The sequence below is a fragment of the Mustela nivalis genome (genome assembly GCF_964662115.1).
Source record: "Mustela nivalis genome assembly, chromosome: 13".
In the NCBI taxonomy this organism is placed as follows: Eukaryota; Metazoa; Chordata; class Mammalia; order Carnivora; family Mustelidae; genus Mustela; species Mustela nivalis.
Genome location: NC_139032.1, coordinates 24,063,494 through 24,083,941, shown reverse-complemented (window position 1 = coordinate 24,083,941; position 20,448 = coordinate 24,063,494). Strand labels below are relative to the sequence as shown.

Below are 20,448 nucleotides of genomic sequence, written 5' to 3'. Positions count from 1 at the left end.
CCCAAGTCCTGCCAATACCCTGGGTGACTTTAGTAGCCAACTGGACGGCCGATCTAACACTTTGACCTTGGGTTCTCGACCTCCTGATCTCTTATCATCTTCTCTGCACCCCCATCAGCCACTTACTCTGTTAGTATGGCCTTGAACTTTGTCATACCCTGAAATTACTGACTAGGACTTCCCTTATGTAGATCTTGACTTCTTTTCCTTCCAGCTTACAACTACTTTTCTAGCTACTCTCACTGTGGCCATTCTTCCATCTCATCAAGGTCTTCAAATAACTGTCTAGGCACAAGGGATTTTTCAAATACACACAATTTCTTTAAAAGATAGAAAAGACTTTGTAATGCAAATGTTTATGTGAGCATCTAAAAATAGAGCTCTGGAATTATGGAGATGGGTAGGAAGGGTGTCACAGGTAAAAATATAGCACAACCTGCTAGTACTAATTTAGGGTGTGCTTGTTATAAAATATGGAACTAATAATCAGAAGCACTGTATAAATGAAGTCCCTAAACAAATACCATGTGTGTGTTTGGGGGTTCAGTGGAGAGGTAACACACGCATGAACATGAGCTGATATGCACAGGAGTTCCTGGAGATGACTGTGAGCAAGCTGAAGCAAAAGACTAAAATCAACAAAATCAGGGATCTTTGTAAAAAGATCTGCCTTTTGCAGGAGGGTCTGAAAATGTACCTGTAATAAAGTAAGCCTTACTTAACAAAGACAGCAGTGGAAGATGGGATGAACATGAGTCCATGTGAAGATTATAAGCCCTACATGTGTTAACAATATAAAAACATATGTTACACCAAAATTGAACTCGTAAGAGCAGAGGTGGTTAGGTAGCATCATAAGAAAAAAATAGGTAAATATTATGATATAGAGAATGCAGATTGATATATCTATGTCAGTCAATATATCAATATATATTATGATGTAGAGAATGCAATTTTTTAAATTAAGATTTTTAAAAAGTCTACTATAAAGCCAGTAGAGGAAGTCAAAACATATTCAGACCTTTAAAGTTTAGACACAGAAATAATGGGATATATAGTGCTCCAGTAGGAACCCAAATCCTTAAGTTCCCATGGCTGCAAGAGACCCAGGGCCAGAAGCAGTCAAGAGGTAGACAGCGATGTGGAAGGTATCCGGAGCTACTGCCATTCATCTAATATCCTAAAGCAGACCTCTGGGAATCCCCTAGTGTCTTCTGTTCCTCATGTACTATTCCAGTTTCTCAGCAAGGTCTCTCCATTTTAACTCATAAATGTTCTACTTCCCTCTGACTTTTCACTGCCGCTGCCCTTGGATACCATTATCTCTGGTCCAGACCGCATTGGTAATAATTACTAGATGAGAGCCCTGCTGTTCAAACATGTTTCCCATGTCAGAGGCATCAGCACTATGTGGGAACTTGCCAGATATGCAAATTCTCAGGCCATAACCCAGACCCCCTGAATTATAATCTACATCTTAATAAGACTTCCAGGTAATTCATATGCACATACAAGTCTAAGAAGCCCTGGACCAAAGGACATTGGAAACTTCCTCCCAATTTTATGGGCCAGTGGTAGTGTAAAACCAAATTGGCATGTAATGATCTAAAGGTAAAAAGAAACAAGAGTCCTCACTTGTTTGTTTATTTTTTTGTTTGTTTGTTTGTTTTGAAGATTTTATTTATTTATTTGACAGAGATCACAAGTAGGCAGAGAGGCAGGCAGAGAGAGGAGGAAGCAGGCTCCTCGCTGAGCAGAAAGCCCAATGCAGGGCTTGATCCCAGGACCCTGAGATCATGACCTGAGCCAAAGGCAGAGGTTTAACCCACTGAGCCACCCAGGCACCCCAAGAGCCCTTACTTGTTAAGAATACATTTAAGTCTTTAAATTCTTCAATGAGGAAGGGTACTCAGTTCGTGCTTCAATTTGTTGATGTTATTTGTAACTAAGAGTTCTTGAATTGCAGTTTCTGTATTTGTGATTTGACTCCAGGTGGTGGGAGGGTAGAGACAGGAATTCTCCTAGATCTCCTTGTGACCCCTAATCTAGCACTATAAAAACCAAAAGGACCAACAGAGTCTTGCTAGTGAAGCAAGTGGCATCTTGAGCAACAACACTATAAAGAAACAGAATATCTATATTAAAAATCTGTGTGTTCAAAAACACAGGTGAACCTCAAAACATTATGTTGAGGTAAAGAAGCAAAACACACACAAAAAATACACACTGCTCTTTAATTGCATTTAAATGAAGTTCAAGAAAAGGTAAAACTAAGCTATGGTGATAGAAGAATAATGATTACTTCCAGGGAGAGAGATGGTAGCTAAAGAGAAACATTAGGGAGCTTTCTGGAGTGATGGAATATATCTTAATGTGGGTGGTGGTTATATGGATGTAGACACATACTTTGAGTAGTACACTTAAAGCTTTGTTCATTTTACTCCATGTAAATTATACTTCAGGAAGACAAAAATAAATAAATAAAAATCATTGCATTAAATCTGAGTTTCATAAAAGGGATAAACTTACTTCAGCACAGTATTTTGAAAGTTCATGCTACCAAGTCATGGCTTAAGCCAGAGGTCGGAAAACCAGAGCCTACAGTCACCATATTTATTTCAAAAACAACAACAACAACAAAAAGTTGAATTGGAACATGGACACACCCATTTGTTTATAGAGACTATGTATTCTTCAAAGCCTAAAATATTTACTATCTGGTGCTTTCCATAAAAAATTTGCCAGTGGGGCACCTGGTGGCTCAGTGGGTTAAGCTTTGCCTTTGGCTCATGTCATAATCTCAGGGTCCTGGGATCAAGACCCGTCCTGGGATCAAGCCCCTCGTCAGGCTCTCTGCTCAGCAGGGAGCCTACTTCCCCCTCTCTCTCTGCCTGCCTCTCTGACTACTTGTGATCTCTCTGTCAAATAAATAAATAGTCTTAAAAAAAAAAATTGCCACGTACTGACCTGGGCCAATAGTTTGTAACTTCTGGGGAATTCATTTTTGTCTCAGAGAATCCAGTGAAAGCCATAGATCATCTCCAAAGGAAAATATATACAGGTTCTTAAATATAAAATATTACTTATAATTTTAGGAAGTTCTACCCTCGGAAGCACAGTCATCATCCCCAACTTGAGACCTCCTGTTTGAGGTTTCCATCACCATCTACTAAACCACTGTACTGAGAAGAGTCCACAGGTTGGCTCTATGAACCACAAACGATTGAACTTCCTCTTCACATTCTCATTCTCTCCATGGAACTACGCAGGGTATAGCCAATAAAAAAATAAAATTGCCATGTCTAGTCCTGCATCAGTCAGCATATTTTGTTCTCCTTTTAGGTGACAGTCTATATACTAATTAGCCTTAAAATTTTTTTCTAAAAATGTCTAGTTTGATACCAAGTTAGACCAATAACACCAGAAGTGATGAACTGGTGGTCCTTAGCCTCAATACTAGAAAAAAGCACGAAGTGATAGCTTACAGACAAGGGGTGAGCAATGTCACATTCACATGTGAAGATATTGTAATGTTTAGTCAATAGACCAAGGATAGAGAGGAAGTAAAAACATGGGGACCCAACAATGGCATGTATGTGGTTACCCTGAGCTCTCTCACAGCAGGGCCATCCCCACACATCTATTCAGCCCCTGCAGCACCTTGAATGTTGTAGGAAACTCATAGGCAATAAAGAAATGGATAGATTACACTAATTTATAAAAACAAAAGTCATTATTTTATAAGTGTTTCAGGCTTCCTGGGAGCAACACGATAGTTTAATTCATTTTGCATTACATAAAAAGATAATTATGAGTGAGGAATACCCCTTGTGTTTCTGTAATGCTTATTTCATATTAATGTGCTGACACAACATATATCAAAGGTCTAGTTGGTGTGAGGTCTGCCAACTTATTAGCACTACTTACTATCCTAAAAGAAAGCACTCACAGAGTCATTTGAGGAGGACATGGCATGTTTTGAGCAATTCCTAAATAATAATAATAATTATTGTTGCTATTATTATTATTATAAAGGATCTTCACACAAAATAAAAACACTCCAGTCAACATGATCTCTGATCTAATGCTAGTTCTACAGTTTTTCATTACTGCCTTCCTAGCTGCTATACGAACAGTGGGTGGCATTCTACAAAAGCTGATTAATGCTAGGATTTCAAACTGCTGAAAATTGAAGGAATGTGCCCCGTGCTGATAATTTGCTAATCAAAAAATCGTCATTTCTATCATTGTGCAAGGCTTTAGCCTATCTTATTTTCTTCTCAAATGCCATGTTATATATTCTCCCTTCAATGAAATTGAATGTTTTCCTAACAGTAAAAAGGCTTTATGGGTTCATCAGGAGGCTAAATCTGTCTAATTCCAATGAATCAAATACCAAAATGGAAGGAATATATTTCTGAATACATTTGCTATTTTTGGTATCAGGTCAATAACAATCCACAGATCTGTGATGACACAGACCTCCTAAGTTTATCAAAAAGGCATTTTATTACCCATGCAATTATATTTTTAAAGAAAATTAAATGTGCCAGTTCATTTGTGGTCACTAGAATTGTTAAGACTTCAGAGGTATAGATCATCCTATGCAAAGTGGCCATCTCAGTGTGGACAAATGATGACTATCAGAACAACCATATTTAGAAGCCAAAATGGCTTCTTTAAGACTGACACTAGTCCCTATGGCTCCTAAGCCACAGGGGACATGGGCCAAACTCTCAAAGTGGCTCTCACCACCCTTTCCCCCATGGCTTGAAGTCAAGGTGCACTTCCCTCTTTCATTAGCGTATACTGCTAACTTGCTCCTCAAAATCCCTTCTCCAGCTCTACAACCTTTACTTCTCCTACAGACTGAGAGTAACTGCCAATTCTGCAAAACTAACCTTACACTCTCTTAGCATGTCCTCTATGGGTGGTCTGGCATCTTAATTTAGAATGAAAATGGGGGTATTTTCTCAAACCTTGTATTTTAATGGCAACTCAGAGCACAGGATCTAACACCCTAGCAAACATAAGAAGAAAGGAGTCAGAACAGAAATGGGCACATAGAACCAGGATCTTAAATGTCTCTACCTTCAGTAAAAGAATAAACTGGGCTCACCCCCAAAAAAGGAGGACACCACAGAAAGTCTCCATCTGCCCTTCAGTTTATAATCACAAGTTGGTGATTTGCATGGTGCCCTAAATTTTTACCACTTGTTTGATCTGAAAAACCCCAAGTCCAGAGTTTTTTAAAGTGATTCTGATTTAGAACAAGGAAAAAGAAAAGGCAAATTCTTACTGGAGAAATATACATTTACCCTGTCCTCCTGGTATTCTGAAAGGAGCTTGAAACATGAGCTGACATTAAAAACTCAGAAGCCACATGAAAAACAAGTCACCATGAGCAAGAATTGCCAGAAACAACAAGTGGCAAAGTCAGATGCACAGAACCTGAAGATATTGGAATTTTTAGTTACAGAATATAAAATAAGAATATGCGATTTTTCTAAAGAAATTCCAGAAAATATTAGAAGTATGTGCAAATAATGAAAAACTATCAAACTTGGATAGGCAGATTTGAAGATAAAAAAGAAAAGAAGAAAAGAGAGAAGGAGGAAGAGAAGGAAAAATGAAGAAGGAAAGAAGGAAAGAAATCTAAGCATGAAAATGTAATAATTAAAATGTAGAATTTAGGGATGTCTGGGTGGCTCAATAGGTTAAGTGTGTGCCTTCAGCTCAGGTCATGATCCCAGGGTCCTGGCATCCAGCCCCGCATCTAGCTCCTTGCTCAATGGGGAGCCTGCTTCTCCCTCTGCTTGCTGCTCCCCCTGTTTGTGCTCTCTCTCCCTTTCCCTCTGACAAATAAATAAATAAAATCTTTTTTTTAAATGTAGAATTCAATTGATGGATTATATGGCAGGCAGTGGGAGAGTTAATGAGCTAGAAATCGAGATGACGGTTATATGCAGAAAGCAAATGTTTACAAATTTGACAAGACATTGATCTTCCCAAGTAACATAACATTTAAAAAAATTTTAATAAGAAAATTTCAGAGAATTTTTGAAGGAAATTGAGAAAACATTCTAAATATAATCCAGAAAAATGGAACAGGAAAGAATGGAGAATAAACTGTTTAAAAATAAAATGAAGCACTTCTCCTTTAATTTAATAGAAATACAATAGAGAAATATGATGTTAACACAAGAATTGGAAGACACATTAATGTAATAGAATGGGTAGACTTTCTATGCATTCTGATGAGGAGTAAAGCTTACTATCTAATAAAGCTTCTAAACCAACAAGATACTATTTAGAAACATACCTAATACTATCTAGCAAATGGTATTAGAAGACTGGCCCCTCTCACAGAAATCATTCCAAATCATCACTTTACACTAGTGATTGAAATAAGTAAGAATGGATTTTTCCTTCTTGCATCTTTAACATTGAATCTCTTTTCCTAGTAGCCAATGAAACAAATGACCAAAACCTGAGAAAAGTGAAAACATCCACAGTTCTTCAACAACAAACCCCCCAAAAGCAAAAGTCATTGAAGGTAATACACTAAAACACCTTTAAAAGGAAATAAAGAGATTCAGGAGGCAAGAAGGATCAGTATGACTTGGTTCCCAGACCTACCTGCAGCCCCAGGATTGGTGCTGGCAACAAAATGCTGAGAATTCTCAGCAATTCCTAAAAATTTGAAGAGCAAAATGATGTCTGCACAATGAGTTTGCAAATAAGATGACTTTTTCTTTGAAAAGATAAGAAAAAGGAAGGCAAAAACCTAAACACTAACAGATAGTTTGGGGTGTTAAGAACACAGGTAATTGTATTTTCTTAGTACATTTTTAGTTTCCAAAAAAAAAAAAAAATCATAAGACTTAATTGGGAAAACACATTTTAAAATTGAAAAAGTGGACAAATGTTAAGTTCAGGGCTTTTGATGCTTTTTTAAAACTAAAAACAATGGAAGAAAACATAAAGGAGATTAATATAACTAAATAGTTTTTATAAATCTGAACATAGAAGTTTTTAAATGTGAATGGCAACCTGGAGAAATGCTTACAAAGCTGTAATGGAAAGTTAGTACCCCTATATCGAGAGCTCTTAAAAAGAAATAAAACCTCTGAAATATGAACATATATTTCACAGAATAGAGGCATATAATAAACTTGGGATAAACAAATGTTCTATTGGAGCCCCTGGGTGGGTCAGTCTGAAGGCTTAGTCTTCAGCTAAAATCATGATCCTGGGGTTTTGGGATCTAGCCCTGCTTTAGGTTCCCTGCTCAGCAGAAAGCCTGCTTCTCTCCCTCTGCCCTTCCCCCTGCTCATGCTCTCTCTCACTCTCTCGAATAAATAAATAAAATCTTAAAAAAAATTTTTCTATTAAATGTTTAACTGCTATCAAAGAGCAGCAAATCAAAATGGTGAAGTATAACCTAATTCTATCTGAGAAGCAAAAAATTTTATTTAAAATTATAATAATGCTCAATGCCAGTAAAATGAGGTTTGATTGACATTTTTACATTCTGCTGGGATACATACTGTTACCACTTTCTAGAAAGCTATTTTACAATATTTATGTTCATGCCCTTGATCCAGTAATTCCACCTCTAAGTCTCTAAGATTTTTCATCATATTATATACAATAACATCCAGAAATCATCCAAATATCTGTTAGTGAGTTTGTACATAAATTTCATGCAACCATTAAAAGTTATTCTTTCAAGGGATATTTAATGAATTGAGAATATTCTTTCAATGCAGTCATGAAAGTAAAAACTACAAAACTATCCTTGTGATCATGGTTCCATTTAAATTATTTTTTTAATATATAGAAAAAGGGCTGAAGGAAATAGATCACATGTGAACAGTGCTCCTCACAGGGTAGTAGAATTAAGGGCCATTTTTACTTTTTTAAATCTAATTCTATAAGTTTTAATTTTTTAAAATATACATTGTTTTATATTTTAAAAATAAGCATTGTGGGGCACTTGGGTGGCGCAGTCAGTTAAACGTCTGACTCTTGGTTTCGGCTCAGATCGTGAACTCAAGGTCCTGAGATTGAACCCTGCGTTGGACTCCATGTTCAATGTGGAGTCTTCTTGTCCCTCTCCCTCCCCCCATTGCTCTTGCTTTCTCGGTCTCTCAAATAAATAAATAAAACCTTTTAAAATATAAAAGAATAAATAAAATAAAGTAAGTGTTGTATTTAAAAATTCTTCTGGGTTTAAGAGTCAGTTTTCAATAAATATAGAAGAAATAAAATAAAATATAGATATAATAATCTAGTATCTACAGAGAAAAAAACCGTGTTATCTTAAAAGAATAAAATCTTTGTTATTAAAAAACACTATGCCTTCAGTAGAACTTGAATGGAAAATGTACACATGAAGAAATGCATAGAGCTAACATATGAATCAAGATAAATCCAAGTAATGAAAAACAGGAGTATTAAAGGAATCATGCAACATTTTTTTCTCCCTATCAAATCAGTGATGCTCAATTTGTCCTTGATGAAGTTCTAGAACCTAGGTGAGGTTCAGTGGGCTGAGGTCCGGAGCCGATGACCAAGAAAGAATTCTTGAGACATCTTTGGTGCAAAGTGGTGGTTTATTAAAGCACCGGGACAGGACCCATGGGCAGGAAGAGCTGCTGCTCCGGGTTGTGAGGAGTGGCTGGTTATATACACAGGAGTTGGGTAGGGAAGGACAAAGGGTTGTTCAGAAGGGCTATTGGGGTAAAGAAGACTGTCAGGATATTGAAGGCCTGGTTACTATCAAGCCAAGGCCACTTTCCCTCTAATGAGGCACTAACATAAAGACAATTGGGAGTCTCCTGGTGGAATGTTACATTCCTGCTATCAAACGTCCTTGTTAGTGAGATTTAGGTCTTAAAAGAAATTGAACTTTATTTACTTTTCCTTCTACCTCCGTCTCCTTCAGTTTTTTATGGAGGGGAGGGTGACATTAGGGCTTGAGGAACTGAGTTATGTATCTTTGGAAATTGGGCTATTGATAAGGTAACTTCTTTGTTGTAAATCTCAAGGACATTTGTAAACCAAGAGAGACTCCTGCCTTGCAGGACTGTGATCTTTGCAAGATAACCATTTGTTCTTCTTTTAGGGCAGTCAGGGGTGCCTGTGGAATGTCACACATATTACCAAGGGGAGTGGGTGGAGAGGGAGTGCAAGGCGCCAGCCCCTGCTCTGTCCTCAGCCAGCCTCCTGCTCCCTCATCAGTCCTCAGCCCTCAACTCTCCACCCCATCCCAAACAACAGAGTGACTGGCCAGAGTATCATGAGCAGGCATTCTGTTCTACCATTGATGGAGTATAACTTGATGGAATCCTTGAAATCGTCTGGAAATGTGAATCAAGATTTCATGGTATTTTCCTGTGGTTGGTTAGACCCAGAAATCTCCCTTTGGATATTCTAGCCTAAATACATAGTCGAAAAAGGGGAGGTAGGAATCTCCATACAGAAACATCACTGGAGCTGTATTTACTTCCAAATATTAGAAACTGTTAACTGTTCAACATTTGAGAGATGGATAATAAATTTTGGAAACACTAAACTGATTTTAATCACAAGTTTTCAATTATGTAGGAAATTGTTTTCTAAAATGTTAAAGGCAAGAAAGTTAAAACTATTAAAAAACAAACCTGTGTATTAAAAACAGTTAGAAGCAAATATATGCAAATAGTAATACCTAAAACAAAGGAACAAGGAAAATACACTGGAATTTTTCTAAACTGAAGGATTAATATTATAGAGTAAGTGAAGGTGAAATTCAAAACCAGCAACACGCGGCGCCTGGGTGGCTCAGTGGGTTAAGGCCTCTGCCTTCAGCTCTGGTCATGATCCCAGGGTCCTGGGATCGAGTCCCACATCTGGCTCTCTGCTCAGTGGGGAGCCTGCTTCTCTCTCTCTCTCTGCCTACTTGTGATCTGTCTGTCAAATAAATAAATAAAATGTTTAAAGAAAAAAAAAAAAACCAGCAACGGGCAACATTTTGAAAATCCCTGCCAAGACTTCATTTCTAGTTTTATCTTTCCACTTAATGTTGACATATGTCAAAATTATCCAAGGACAAGGACTCAAAAAAAATGAGATAATTCAGAGAAACCACAGCCTGCTGCGAACTTATTCAAGAAATGTTGGCCTTTTTATTTTTTTAATTTTTTATTTTTTATAAACATATATTTTTTATCCCCAGGGGTACAGGTCTGTGAATCACCAGGTTTAAGCACTTAACAGCTCTCACCAAAGCACATACCCTCCCCAATGTCCATAATCCCACCCCCTTCTCCCAACCCCCCTCCCCCAGCAACCCTCAGTTTGTTTTGTGAGATTAAGAGTCACTTATGGTTTGTCTCCCTCCCAATCCCATCTTGTTTCATTGATTCTTCTCCTACCCACTTAAGCCCCCATGTTGCATCACCACTTCCTCATATCAGGGAGATCATATGATAGTTGTCTTTCTCTGCTTGACTTATTTCGCTAAGCATGATTCGCTCTAGTTCCATCCATGTTGGCTTCTTTGCTAATCAGAATTCAATTTGATGAGGTTTTTATTGGCCAGCTGCAACCGGTTTTTTGGTTTGTTTCTTTGTTTTGCTTTGTTTGTTTGTTTTTTTAATCACAAAGGTCCATGCTCCTTGGTGTGTTTTTCTACCAAACAAACTATTACGCAATCAACAGCCTGTTGACCTTGGGAGGATTCAGGGTATTCCCCCCAAATTATCCTGTGTATTGTGCCAGATCCTGCAAGTGCAAAAGGTAGTCTTGCTTTAAAAGTGAATACTATGCAGCCATCAAAAGAAATGAAATCTTGCCATTTGCGACAACATGGATGGAACTAGAGCGTATCATGCTTAGTGAAATAAGTCAAGCGGAGAAAGACAACTATCATATGATCTCCCTGATATGAGGAAGTGGTGATGCAACATGGGGGCTTAAGTGGGTAGGAGAAGAATTAATGAAACAAGATGGGATTGGGAGGGAGACAAACCATAAGTGACTCTTAATCTCACAAAACAAACAGGGTTTCTGGGGAGAGGGGGGTTGGGAGAAGGGGAGTCGGGTTATGGACATTGGGGAGGGTATGTGCTTTGGTGAGTGCTGTGAAGTGTGTAAACCTGGCGATTCACAGACCTGTACCCCTGGGGATAAAAATAAATGTTTATAAAAAATAAAAAAATGTTTTTAAAAAGTTGCTTATGGAGACAAGGTTATCATTGTAGAAATACTGGGAAATAAATAGTGTATGCTACAGGCATTCAGAGATGGGGATAATCAGTGTAGGCTGAAACAAGGGGGCATTTATTGAGCACCTACTAAACACCAGTCACTGAGAGTTGTGTTTTTTTTAAATAAACTTTCTCTTAATTTTCATAACAGCTCTCTCCAATAATCATTATGACCCATATTTTATAAGTAAGGTAACTGGGGCTCAGAAAATATATGTAGCTTTCCTAAATCCACATAACTAATGAGCAGGCTTATGATTCCATTTTTTCTCCTGCTACTTAAAGAACGCTTCACAGAGAAAGTTTGGGGGCGGGGGGAGGATAACATGTCAATATGTAAAAGGAGAGATATTCTGTAACTAAATTATAACCCATCCATTACTCCCTCCTCACAATAAGTTGATCAATGACTAGAGTCAATTTAGTAGAATATTTTTCTCCTTATAAAGTAGAAAGGCTAAGGTATCAAAAACAACCACAGTTTTAATTAAGCAAATATCTAGTTTCTCAATTACTCTTTCCAAAAACACAATATTAAACTGATTCATATGCCTTGGGGTTTATGAAATTATAAGGAAGAGAGTGAATTGAAGTGATGTTTCAAACAGATCCTTGAGAAAATATCAAACTCCCAATTTACATTGCACTCCTTATTTGCCATGTTTTTAATACATTTTCATATCTAAGTACTATTCAATTAGACTTTCTCAGACTGGTAACATTGGGAAATTTTATTTATTTTTTTTATGGACACTGAAATATAAATTTAATAAAATGTGCATGTATCTCAATAAATTGTTCTTATTTTGATTTTTCCTCCCATTTTATTTTCCAGCTATAATCCTTTATTAAACTTCAGAGAACAACCTACTTTAATATTAAATGTGTATGGGAAACTTTGTTTAAAAAACAAATAAAAAGTTGAAGAAAAAGCAGCAGGTTCTCTCCATAGGGAGTGGTCGAGATAACAATCCTGTTTATTCAGGAGTTGTTCATGCCTGGACTTCAGTGTCCTCTGGTCCCCACACTGGGCAAGACTCACCAGACTCCCTTGGCATGTCCACAAATCAGAATCAGACTCAAACTCGAGGAGCAAAAATGTGTCACCCTCCAAATCATCTCACCTCAGAAATAGGCCAACCCTGCTCTCCATGAAGCTTCTTTCTAAATGTTTCCCATAGGGTGTGGAAGCAGCAGCTGCTGCCCAGAAAGAACAGTCACCGTATCTGAAGCCCATCCTCCCTACCCCAGTTTGAGCCTTCACATTACTGAAGTCAAACCCCCTCTGTCCCAATGGAATCTTGTGAGTCTGAGCACCTTCCCACAATGCCATTGGCTACTGGTCACCCTACCGTGGTGCGTGGGCAGTTCCTCCCCCAAAGTGTGGGGGGAATGACAGCTACTGAAAAGATAGTCATTTGATTTTTCCAGAATGGTGGGGTAAATGCATGGTGTTAACTCTGTCCATTTGATTTCATCAAATCATGATGGGAAAAGTCTCTAGTTATTTGTAATTGACCTTGAGGTTCTGAAGGAGTGAGGGAAAATGTTTTCCACATCTTTCCTTGAGTTGTGCCAGAACATGCTATGCTTGAAAACTGGAAAGTCTAGCTTCTATAACTTACTGTGTGCCGGTTAGCAGGTCACTTAATGGCTCTGGGCCTCAGTTTATTCAACTGACACATGTGGATAATGAGTTCTTGATGAAACACCAAATAACATAATACAAAAACCATAGAATGCACTGTGTAAACTGATAGGTGATACATAAATGAAAAGTATATGTAAATGAGAAGCTTATCATTATTACCTGTTTCCGTGCTTTTTAACTAAAGCTTTAATGGCTTTATCTGTAATCTCCCATCCATTGAGAGAGTCCTTAAAAGCTGGAAGTATAAAAAAAAAAAAAAGAATTCCTTCTTAATAATATCTCTATTTTATTTTTTAAAAGATTTTATTTATTTATTTGAGAGAGAGAGAGAGAAGAAGAGGATGGTCAGAGGGAGAAGCAGACCCCGCTGAGCAGAGAGCCTGATGTGGGTCTAGATCCCAGGACTCCAGGATCAAGACCTGAGCTGAAGAAGTTGCTTAATCAACTGAGCCACCCAGACGCCCTATTATCTCTATTTTAAAAAAAGAATTTCAGGGGTGCCTGATGGCTCAGTGGGTTCAGCCTCTGCCTTTGGCTCGGGTCATGATCTCAGAGTCCTGGGATCGAGCCCTGTGTCAGGCTCTCTGCTCATCAGGGAGCCTGCTTCCTGCCTCTCTGTCTACTTGTGATCTCTCTCTCTCTCTCTCTCTCTCTCTGTCAAATAAATAAATAAATAAAAATCTTTAAAGAAAAAAAAAAGAATTTCATACCAAAAGTCTGTGGTTCTTTAGTTTTTCAAATAGCCTCAAAATATCCAAAGAGGAATTTTGGTAAGAAGTGGTGATGCAACATGGGGGCTTAAGTGGGTAGGAGAAGAATAAATGAAACAAGATGGGATTGGGAGGGAGACAAACCATAAGTGACTCTTAATCTCACAAAACAAACTGAGGGTTGCTGGGGGAGGGGGTTTGGGAGAAGGAGGTGGGACTATGGACATTGGGGAGGGTATGTGCTTTGGTGAGTGCTGTGTGTAAACCTGGTGATTCACAGACCTGGGGATAAAAATATATGTTTATAAAAAATAAAAAATTTTTAAAAAAGTGCACTTTAATTTTGGCTTATCAGCTTTGGGGAACATCTCAATAAGTCAGGCACAAATACTTATCTTTATTTCTTGGATTTCTTTTCTCTAAGTTTTTCTTTATAGAAAATATATTTTCATTTCAAATTATTTTATCAAGGCTTCAGTTATGTCCAAGGAACATGGTTGTATAAAGGTTATCGAATATTCCTGGGTGTGGTCATTTAAAATATAGTTTCTATCATCACCTCCATGTTCTTAAGCCAAGAATAATTTCCTATAAATTAAAGAAAGTGTATAATGACATCATGATCCTTATAAAGATTCTCTGTGCTCAATGCTAGGCCAGGCTTCAGCTACAAATTAACAAAGAAATGAAATACAGTGAGTCTTACATAGCCTTTGGTTTTAGATTTACCACCATGTTTAATGGGACACAAAAGCAACAGTGCTGTTTATATGACACATTCCTTCCCACTGGGTGCACAAAATAAAAAAGGCTAAAAGATCATACCCGGTACCAGATTACACTAGCAGTAGGGATTCTTTCTGAAAACAAGGCTCAATATAAAGTCCTTATCTTAAAATGTCCTATAAGGAAAGTTTTCATGTTGAGAAGCATGACTGAAGAACCCTTACTAAAGTCACAAGTCATGGAAATGTGTATCTTACATAATTACTTGGAGCAAAAGAAGACGACTAAGGCAATAGCCATGGAGAGGGAGACTTCCCTCCCTATCAGGCATGCCACCTGCAATTTTGAAGCAGGCCATGAGGGAGTTGAAAACTGTGTCATTTTCATTACACAGGCAACTGGAAGAAATTAGCGATATTGTTTAGTGCAGCCATTTCCTGGTTTTCATCTGTTATACACATATGGAAACATATAACAGTGGATTCCTGTATTACTTCCCCTTTTAGGAAACCAGTAAAGACACTGATAACTTCAAAATGACATTAAATGTATTTTGCAAAAGTTCTTATGGACCCTGTGTACAGACATTATATTTGTGATGATTGACAACACACCTGATTTTGCTGCTTGGGATGGAAAAGCCATTAATGCTTCATTGCCTTCTGCATCTGACATAGACTGACATCAAAGATTCTACGGCCATACCACCCTGAACGCGCCCGATCTCGTCTATTAAAAATTTTGAAAGAAGCCTTGCATACTGTTCGGAGAGTGTCAACTTTGTTAGAGCTAGGGATTGGGTGGCTAAAGGGGCAGGTGGAAAACTAAAACTACTCTGGCCACAATTCTACTCTAGAAAAAGAGATTAAGAGCAGATCAATTATGATATCAGAATGGCTGTGTAAAATCGTCTTGTTTTCTCTTTCCTTCTAGAAACGTGCTAGGATTACAATGCCCCATTTGGCAGAGCTTGTTGCTTTGACCACGAAATGCAATCAGTTGCTATAGGTTCCAGTGCAAGATTCGCTACCTGCCCCTTCCTTCTGACAGTTGCCAGTACTCCACACAGTGCTCGCTCTTTGAGCCCAGGCCCTGGTCTGAGCCAGATGAAGCTGTGGACTGGAGCTTCCAACCCATGTAAGATGGACATGAGCAAGAAATAAACCTCTGCTGTTTTAAGCTACTGAGATCTAGAAGTTCTTTGTTATGATGTAACCTATTTTTCTCAGGATTGATTCAAGGAATCTGGCAACTTTCTACCACCAGAGTATTTCAGCAAGTAGAATTCTTCAGATAATCAGAAACTCTGCAGAGCTCTTTTCCATGTTTCTTAAACTCAGATGACCCTTAAAATTTAAATGTAGATCTGTAATCTTTTCTTCACTGTCATAAACAGCACCAGTGATGAAAAGCTTGCCAGGGTGACCTCTTGCTTTAGGAACAAAGGAGGGAATACAATATCAGTTCCACTGAAGAGCCTCTGGGAAATCCAGAATGCCGTGATCTTGATATCCATCAACCATTACCTGAGAAAGAGACCTTCTAGAGTTCTGATTCCATTGATGCATCTCTCTGAGTCAGGCCTCTCAACTCTCAGCTTCTGTTACCATCAAAACAAAAAGTCACAACCATTAGGATGTTAAAGATGATCTTTGCATTCAGGAAGAGCCTTTATGTTAGAGTTGCTTTGGAGCAGATTTAATTTTTGCTTATGCTTTAATTATACAGTTTGGAACTATTTCAGTTTCTTGGGGATGGAATTAAATTTTGCATGAAAATATTTATGAGATAAACTATTTATAAAGATAATGTTCTGATTTTTCTGAAGAGAATAAAATTTCAAGGCAACATATCAATAGGTGTAAATATATCATACCAATTAATATGCTTATATGTACATCAGTTGGTAATATACATATATATACCATAGACATACATGTATTTGTATATATTAATATACAATATCAATATACGCAAAAGGCTTGATGCATGTGTTTAGGTGACTCATTATGGGTGAGGAATCCATTGCTTTCATCTGATTCTCAAAGAAGTTGTTACTTACAACATTGTAATTACTTCTCTACACTAGGGGTCAACAACCATGGCCCACAGGCCAAATATAGCCTGCCACTAATTTTGTAAATGAAGTTTTACTGGAACATGACTAGGTTCATTTACTTACATATTATCTATGGCTGCCACAAAGTCAGAGTTGAGTAGTTCTGATAGACTGTATGGCCTGCAAGCCTAAAATATAAACTACTTTTATAAAATATAAACTACCCACTTGAGAGAGAAAGTCTTCTGATTCCTGCTCTGGACTCTGCTCTGTCTACAACCAGACACTCCCGGCTGTGAACTGAGACTAGCAGGTCTGACTCTACAAATATCATTGCTCGATTAGAGCCAAACATTAAACCCAGAAAAAAAATCCTCACTGTTTATTTCTGCAGGAAACAGATAGAAGGCAGAGGGCAATGAGACTCTGCGTTCCAAAACAGCCTCTACTACTTACCAGATGTGTGAAGTTAGACCAGTTACTGAATCTCACTGTGCCTCAGTTTACTCCTCAGCAAAATGAAGAAAATAATAAGAATTCCTACCTCGTAGGGATTAATATAATGCATAAGTAGCACTTAGAACAGTGGCTTGCATATAATAAGAGCAAGAAATGTTATTTCAAAAAACGTATTATCAAAGAATTAATTGGAGGAACGGCAGGGGAATTGTTGGTGCATTACCTTGAAGCTGCTTGTGTGCAAGCGATCACACCCACATCTGTGGCTCGGAGCCAATTTACATCCACAGCTGTAAGTCTGCGGCAAAGGGCCCCTACGTGGAGCAGGACATTATCTCCTGTAAGCCCAGGACCACTGCAGCTTGTCACATTCAGCTCCTGCGTGATTAAAACCAAGGGAGCATTCATTAGAAATGCTTCAGAATCCCTTGAGAACAGGGCATGATCCGAAAGAGATGTCAGAAACTAACAGAGAGGGTTAGGGAGTGAGAGAAATCACCATAGAAGCCAGCGGCTGAGGTATAAACAGCTTGGCAAAGAGGGAAGGAAAATATGATGAAAGGAATAAAAACTAGAATGTTTCCGGGAACCTGGTGGGGGGCTCAGTTAAGCGTCTGGCTCTCAATTTTGGCTCAGGTCATGATCTCAGGGTCGTGGGTTTTAGCCCCAAGTCAGACTCTGTGCCTAGCGGGCAGTCTACTTGAGATTCTCTCCCTCTGCCCCTCCCCCCCAAAATAAATTAATAAATCTTTAAGAAACAAAACTAGAATGTTTCTCTTTTAGCCAGCCCGCCTTTCAGCAGGCCTATTTACTGAAACTGCCATGCCTTCTTTCTGATAGCAAAGGATTACACTACAGGAGAGAAGGAACTCAAGAGCCCTGGTGGGATATAGGAACTCATTCAAATGGCCAACATTGTGTGGCCATTCAAAGCTATTTTTACGAAGAGCTTTCAATCAACTGAGAAAATGTTTGAGTGAAAATGAGAACTACAGAATGTTTTATATATTTTATAATCTCCATTATGTTCTTTAAATGTTATTTTAACATGCTCTTTAGTAAATATAGATTAGGGTGCCTGGAATGGCTCAGTTCGTTAAGCATCTAACTCTTGATTTGGACTCAGGTCATGATCTCAGGGTTGTGGAATTGAGCCCCGCATCAGGCTCCGCACTCAGCGGGGAGCTTGCCCTAGATTCTTTCCCTCTCCTTCTGCCCCTCCCCTTGTACTCTTGACCCCTAACAAATAAATAAATAAATAAATAAATAAATAATATTAATTTTGTAGCCTAAAAGTTTTTTGCAGCAAGGCAAATCTAATTGCTAGTGGACAGCTCAGAACAGTGATTCGCACTGGGGGATGTTGGCAGGGAGATTCTTATTCACCATTAACACCAAAAGCATTATGTACAACATTATTCTTTTTTTTTAAGATTTTATTTATTTATTTATTTGACAGAGAGAGATCACAAGTAGGCAGCGAGGCAGGCAGAGAGAAAGGAAGGGAAGCAGGCTCCCTGCTGAACAGAGAGCCCAATGCGGGGCTCGATTCCAGAACCCCAAGATAATGACCTGAGCCAAAGGCAGAGGCTTAGCCCACAGAGCCACCCAGGTGCCCCATGCAACACAGTTCTAATTAAACATTATCAAAATTAATTTTTTACTACATTGTACTTAAAAAAAAAAAAATAACCAGGGCTCTCCTGGGACACCAAAGAAACAGGCCTGGATTTCCAGCCCTGCCTATTTGTTTACAGAAGGGTCTTCGCCCTTTCTGTGCCCTGGACTCCATTGACAGACGGGCAAATTTATGAACCTGCATCAGAATAATGGCTACAAATGAATAAAATACAACATACAGCATTGCCAAGGAAGCCAATTATATAGAAGTATAGGTAGCAAAATTTTTAAAAATTTGTGATACAGTAACACATTTGCTTCTTTATTAATGCAGCATATAATATGGTATAGCCGCTGGTCCAGTAACGGCTGTGATTTTGAAGTAGTGACACGACGTTCTCTCCCCTGGGAAGGCTCAGCACAAATGCTCTTGGAGAGAACTTGCAGTCCTCTCCTCTGGGCTTCCTATTTGTGCATCACTTCTATGGACCCTTGAACCTGCTCAGCTTGTTCTCCTCACACCTTGGACTCTCAGTTGGGAGGATGTCAAAGATTCTGAGGATCTGGAAGAGCAAGCCGCAGGATGAAAGGAGGCTGGGGCTCTGAGGGACGGCGTGAAACAGCCATTTCCATCACTGACCCACAGCGACGGCTGTATGAGGTAATGCTTTGATTATCATTTGTCTGCAAGAGGTGAGGACCCACGTGGATGTCTACCCGCCTTCTTTAGCCCCTGAGCACAGGACCTGGCATGGGACAAACTCTCCATAGGATGCTGCCGAATGAATGAAAGATGAGGACTATATGAAAATATTGTGTGCAGAGTACTTAGCACTCTTCTTGGCATTAGTAGGCATCAACAGATACTAGCTGTTGTTGATAGTATTACTCTGTGGGCTTGATGGAAATTAAAAAAAAAAAAAACTTGTCTTGAAGTAGTGACAGACACAGACTGCATTTTGGGATTCTGCGGTAACTTTAATGTAAAATGAAAATAAGTATGTCTTCTGCTGGTGAGACCAAGTCACAGGTGTTACTAATACTAGGTGATTAGTTGCCATTAGTCATAATAGAAGGAGATGCTAAATCTCCTCCTAGGGGTAGAAGTGGAAGTAGACATGTAATCTCTTTTCCAAGTTCACAAGCCCTTTGGATTTCCAAGGTAACAAGAGCCCCAGGTTAATAGTCGCTACCAGGTTAAGAGCTGCTAACTGAGACTTACCTGCCCTTTTGTTAGGACAAACTGGGAAAGGAAATGTGGTAGGGGGAGGACACGGGAGAAAGCAAAGAAAAAGACTGAGAGCAAGAGACAGTGAGAGACTGAGAGACTAAGATGTGGAATGGAACAATTCCAGCATCATGAATGAAAGGCTGGTGTGTGTGTTGGCAGGAACAATGGAGAAGCAAAAAGCAGGAACAAAAACAAAATGAGAGCCTGGAAGGAGAAAGTGAGCTTCATTTCCCAGGCACCACAGGTAGGGGTGAGTTACCGGGTGTCCTGACCCGGGGGTGTCACCGCTTTCATAGGCGATCCTTTGCGAGCAGCCCTGAAACCAGACACCCGCAGCAAGGAGGTGGGAAGCCCAGCAAGCCTACGGAAATGCACACCCTGGAGACTGCCATGGCCGTGACTCAGAAAAACAAATTTAGAAATGATTTCCCTAATTTTTGTGCCTTCCAACAAGAATCAACCCTGCTTGTGATGGACAATATTTCTCACGATATTTCTTGGATGAATTCATATTTGCTCCTATTTATTGACCTGAAACTCAACCAATGGAGTGCCTACTCCCACAAAGGATTTTTTGCAAAAACTAATGGAATTATTTCTGACATTTCCACTCCTCCTACTCCATAATTTATATAAAGACCATGTTTTCATTATGAAGCATTTCGGTAATTTTGAAACTCTAAAAACAGTGATGATGGGCTTCAATATAATAGTTTTTATTCCATATTATTAGTTTT

At 38.7% G+C, this 20,448-nt stretch overlaps 1 protein-coding gene and 1 pseudogene across 3 annotated transcripts in view; both read right to left on the bottom strand.

Moving 5' to 3' along the window:
• Positions 1-20,448, bottom strand: part of LOC309846291 (spermatogenesis-associated protein 31D1-like) — a 911,407-nt pseudogene that overhangs the window by 125,316 nt on the left and 765,643 nt on the right. The window lies entirely within an intron of this gene.
• Positions 15,489-20,448, bottom strand: part of LOC309846378 (uncharacterized protein) — a 134,741-nt gene continuing 129,781 nt past the window's right edge. The window contains exons 3-4 of one of the 2 annotated variants that reach the window (XM_082695278.1): positions 17,084-17,238; positions 15,489-15,942 (exon numbers count right to left, since the gene is read on the bottom strand). In XM_082695278.1, the coding sequence (XP_082551404.1) occupies positions 15,936-15,942; positions 17,084-17,238 (162 nt within the window). In that variant the 3' untranslated portion in view covers positions 15,489-15,935. Of the gene's footprint in view, positions 15,943-17,083; positions 17,239-20,448 lie in introns of those variants that run through there. The other variant, XR_014301869.1, reaches the window with a different exon arrangement.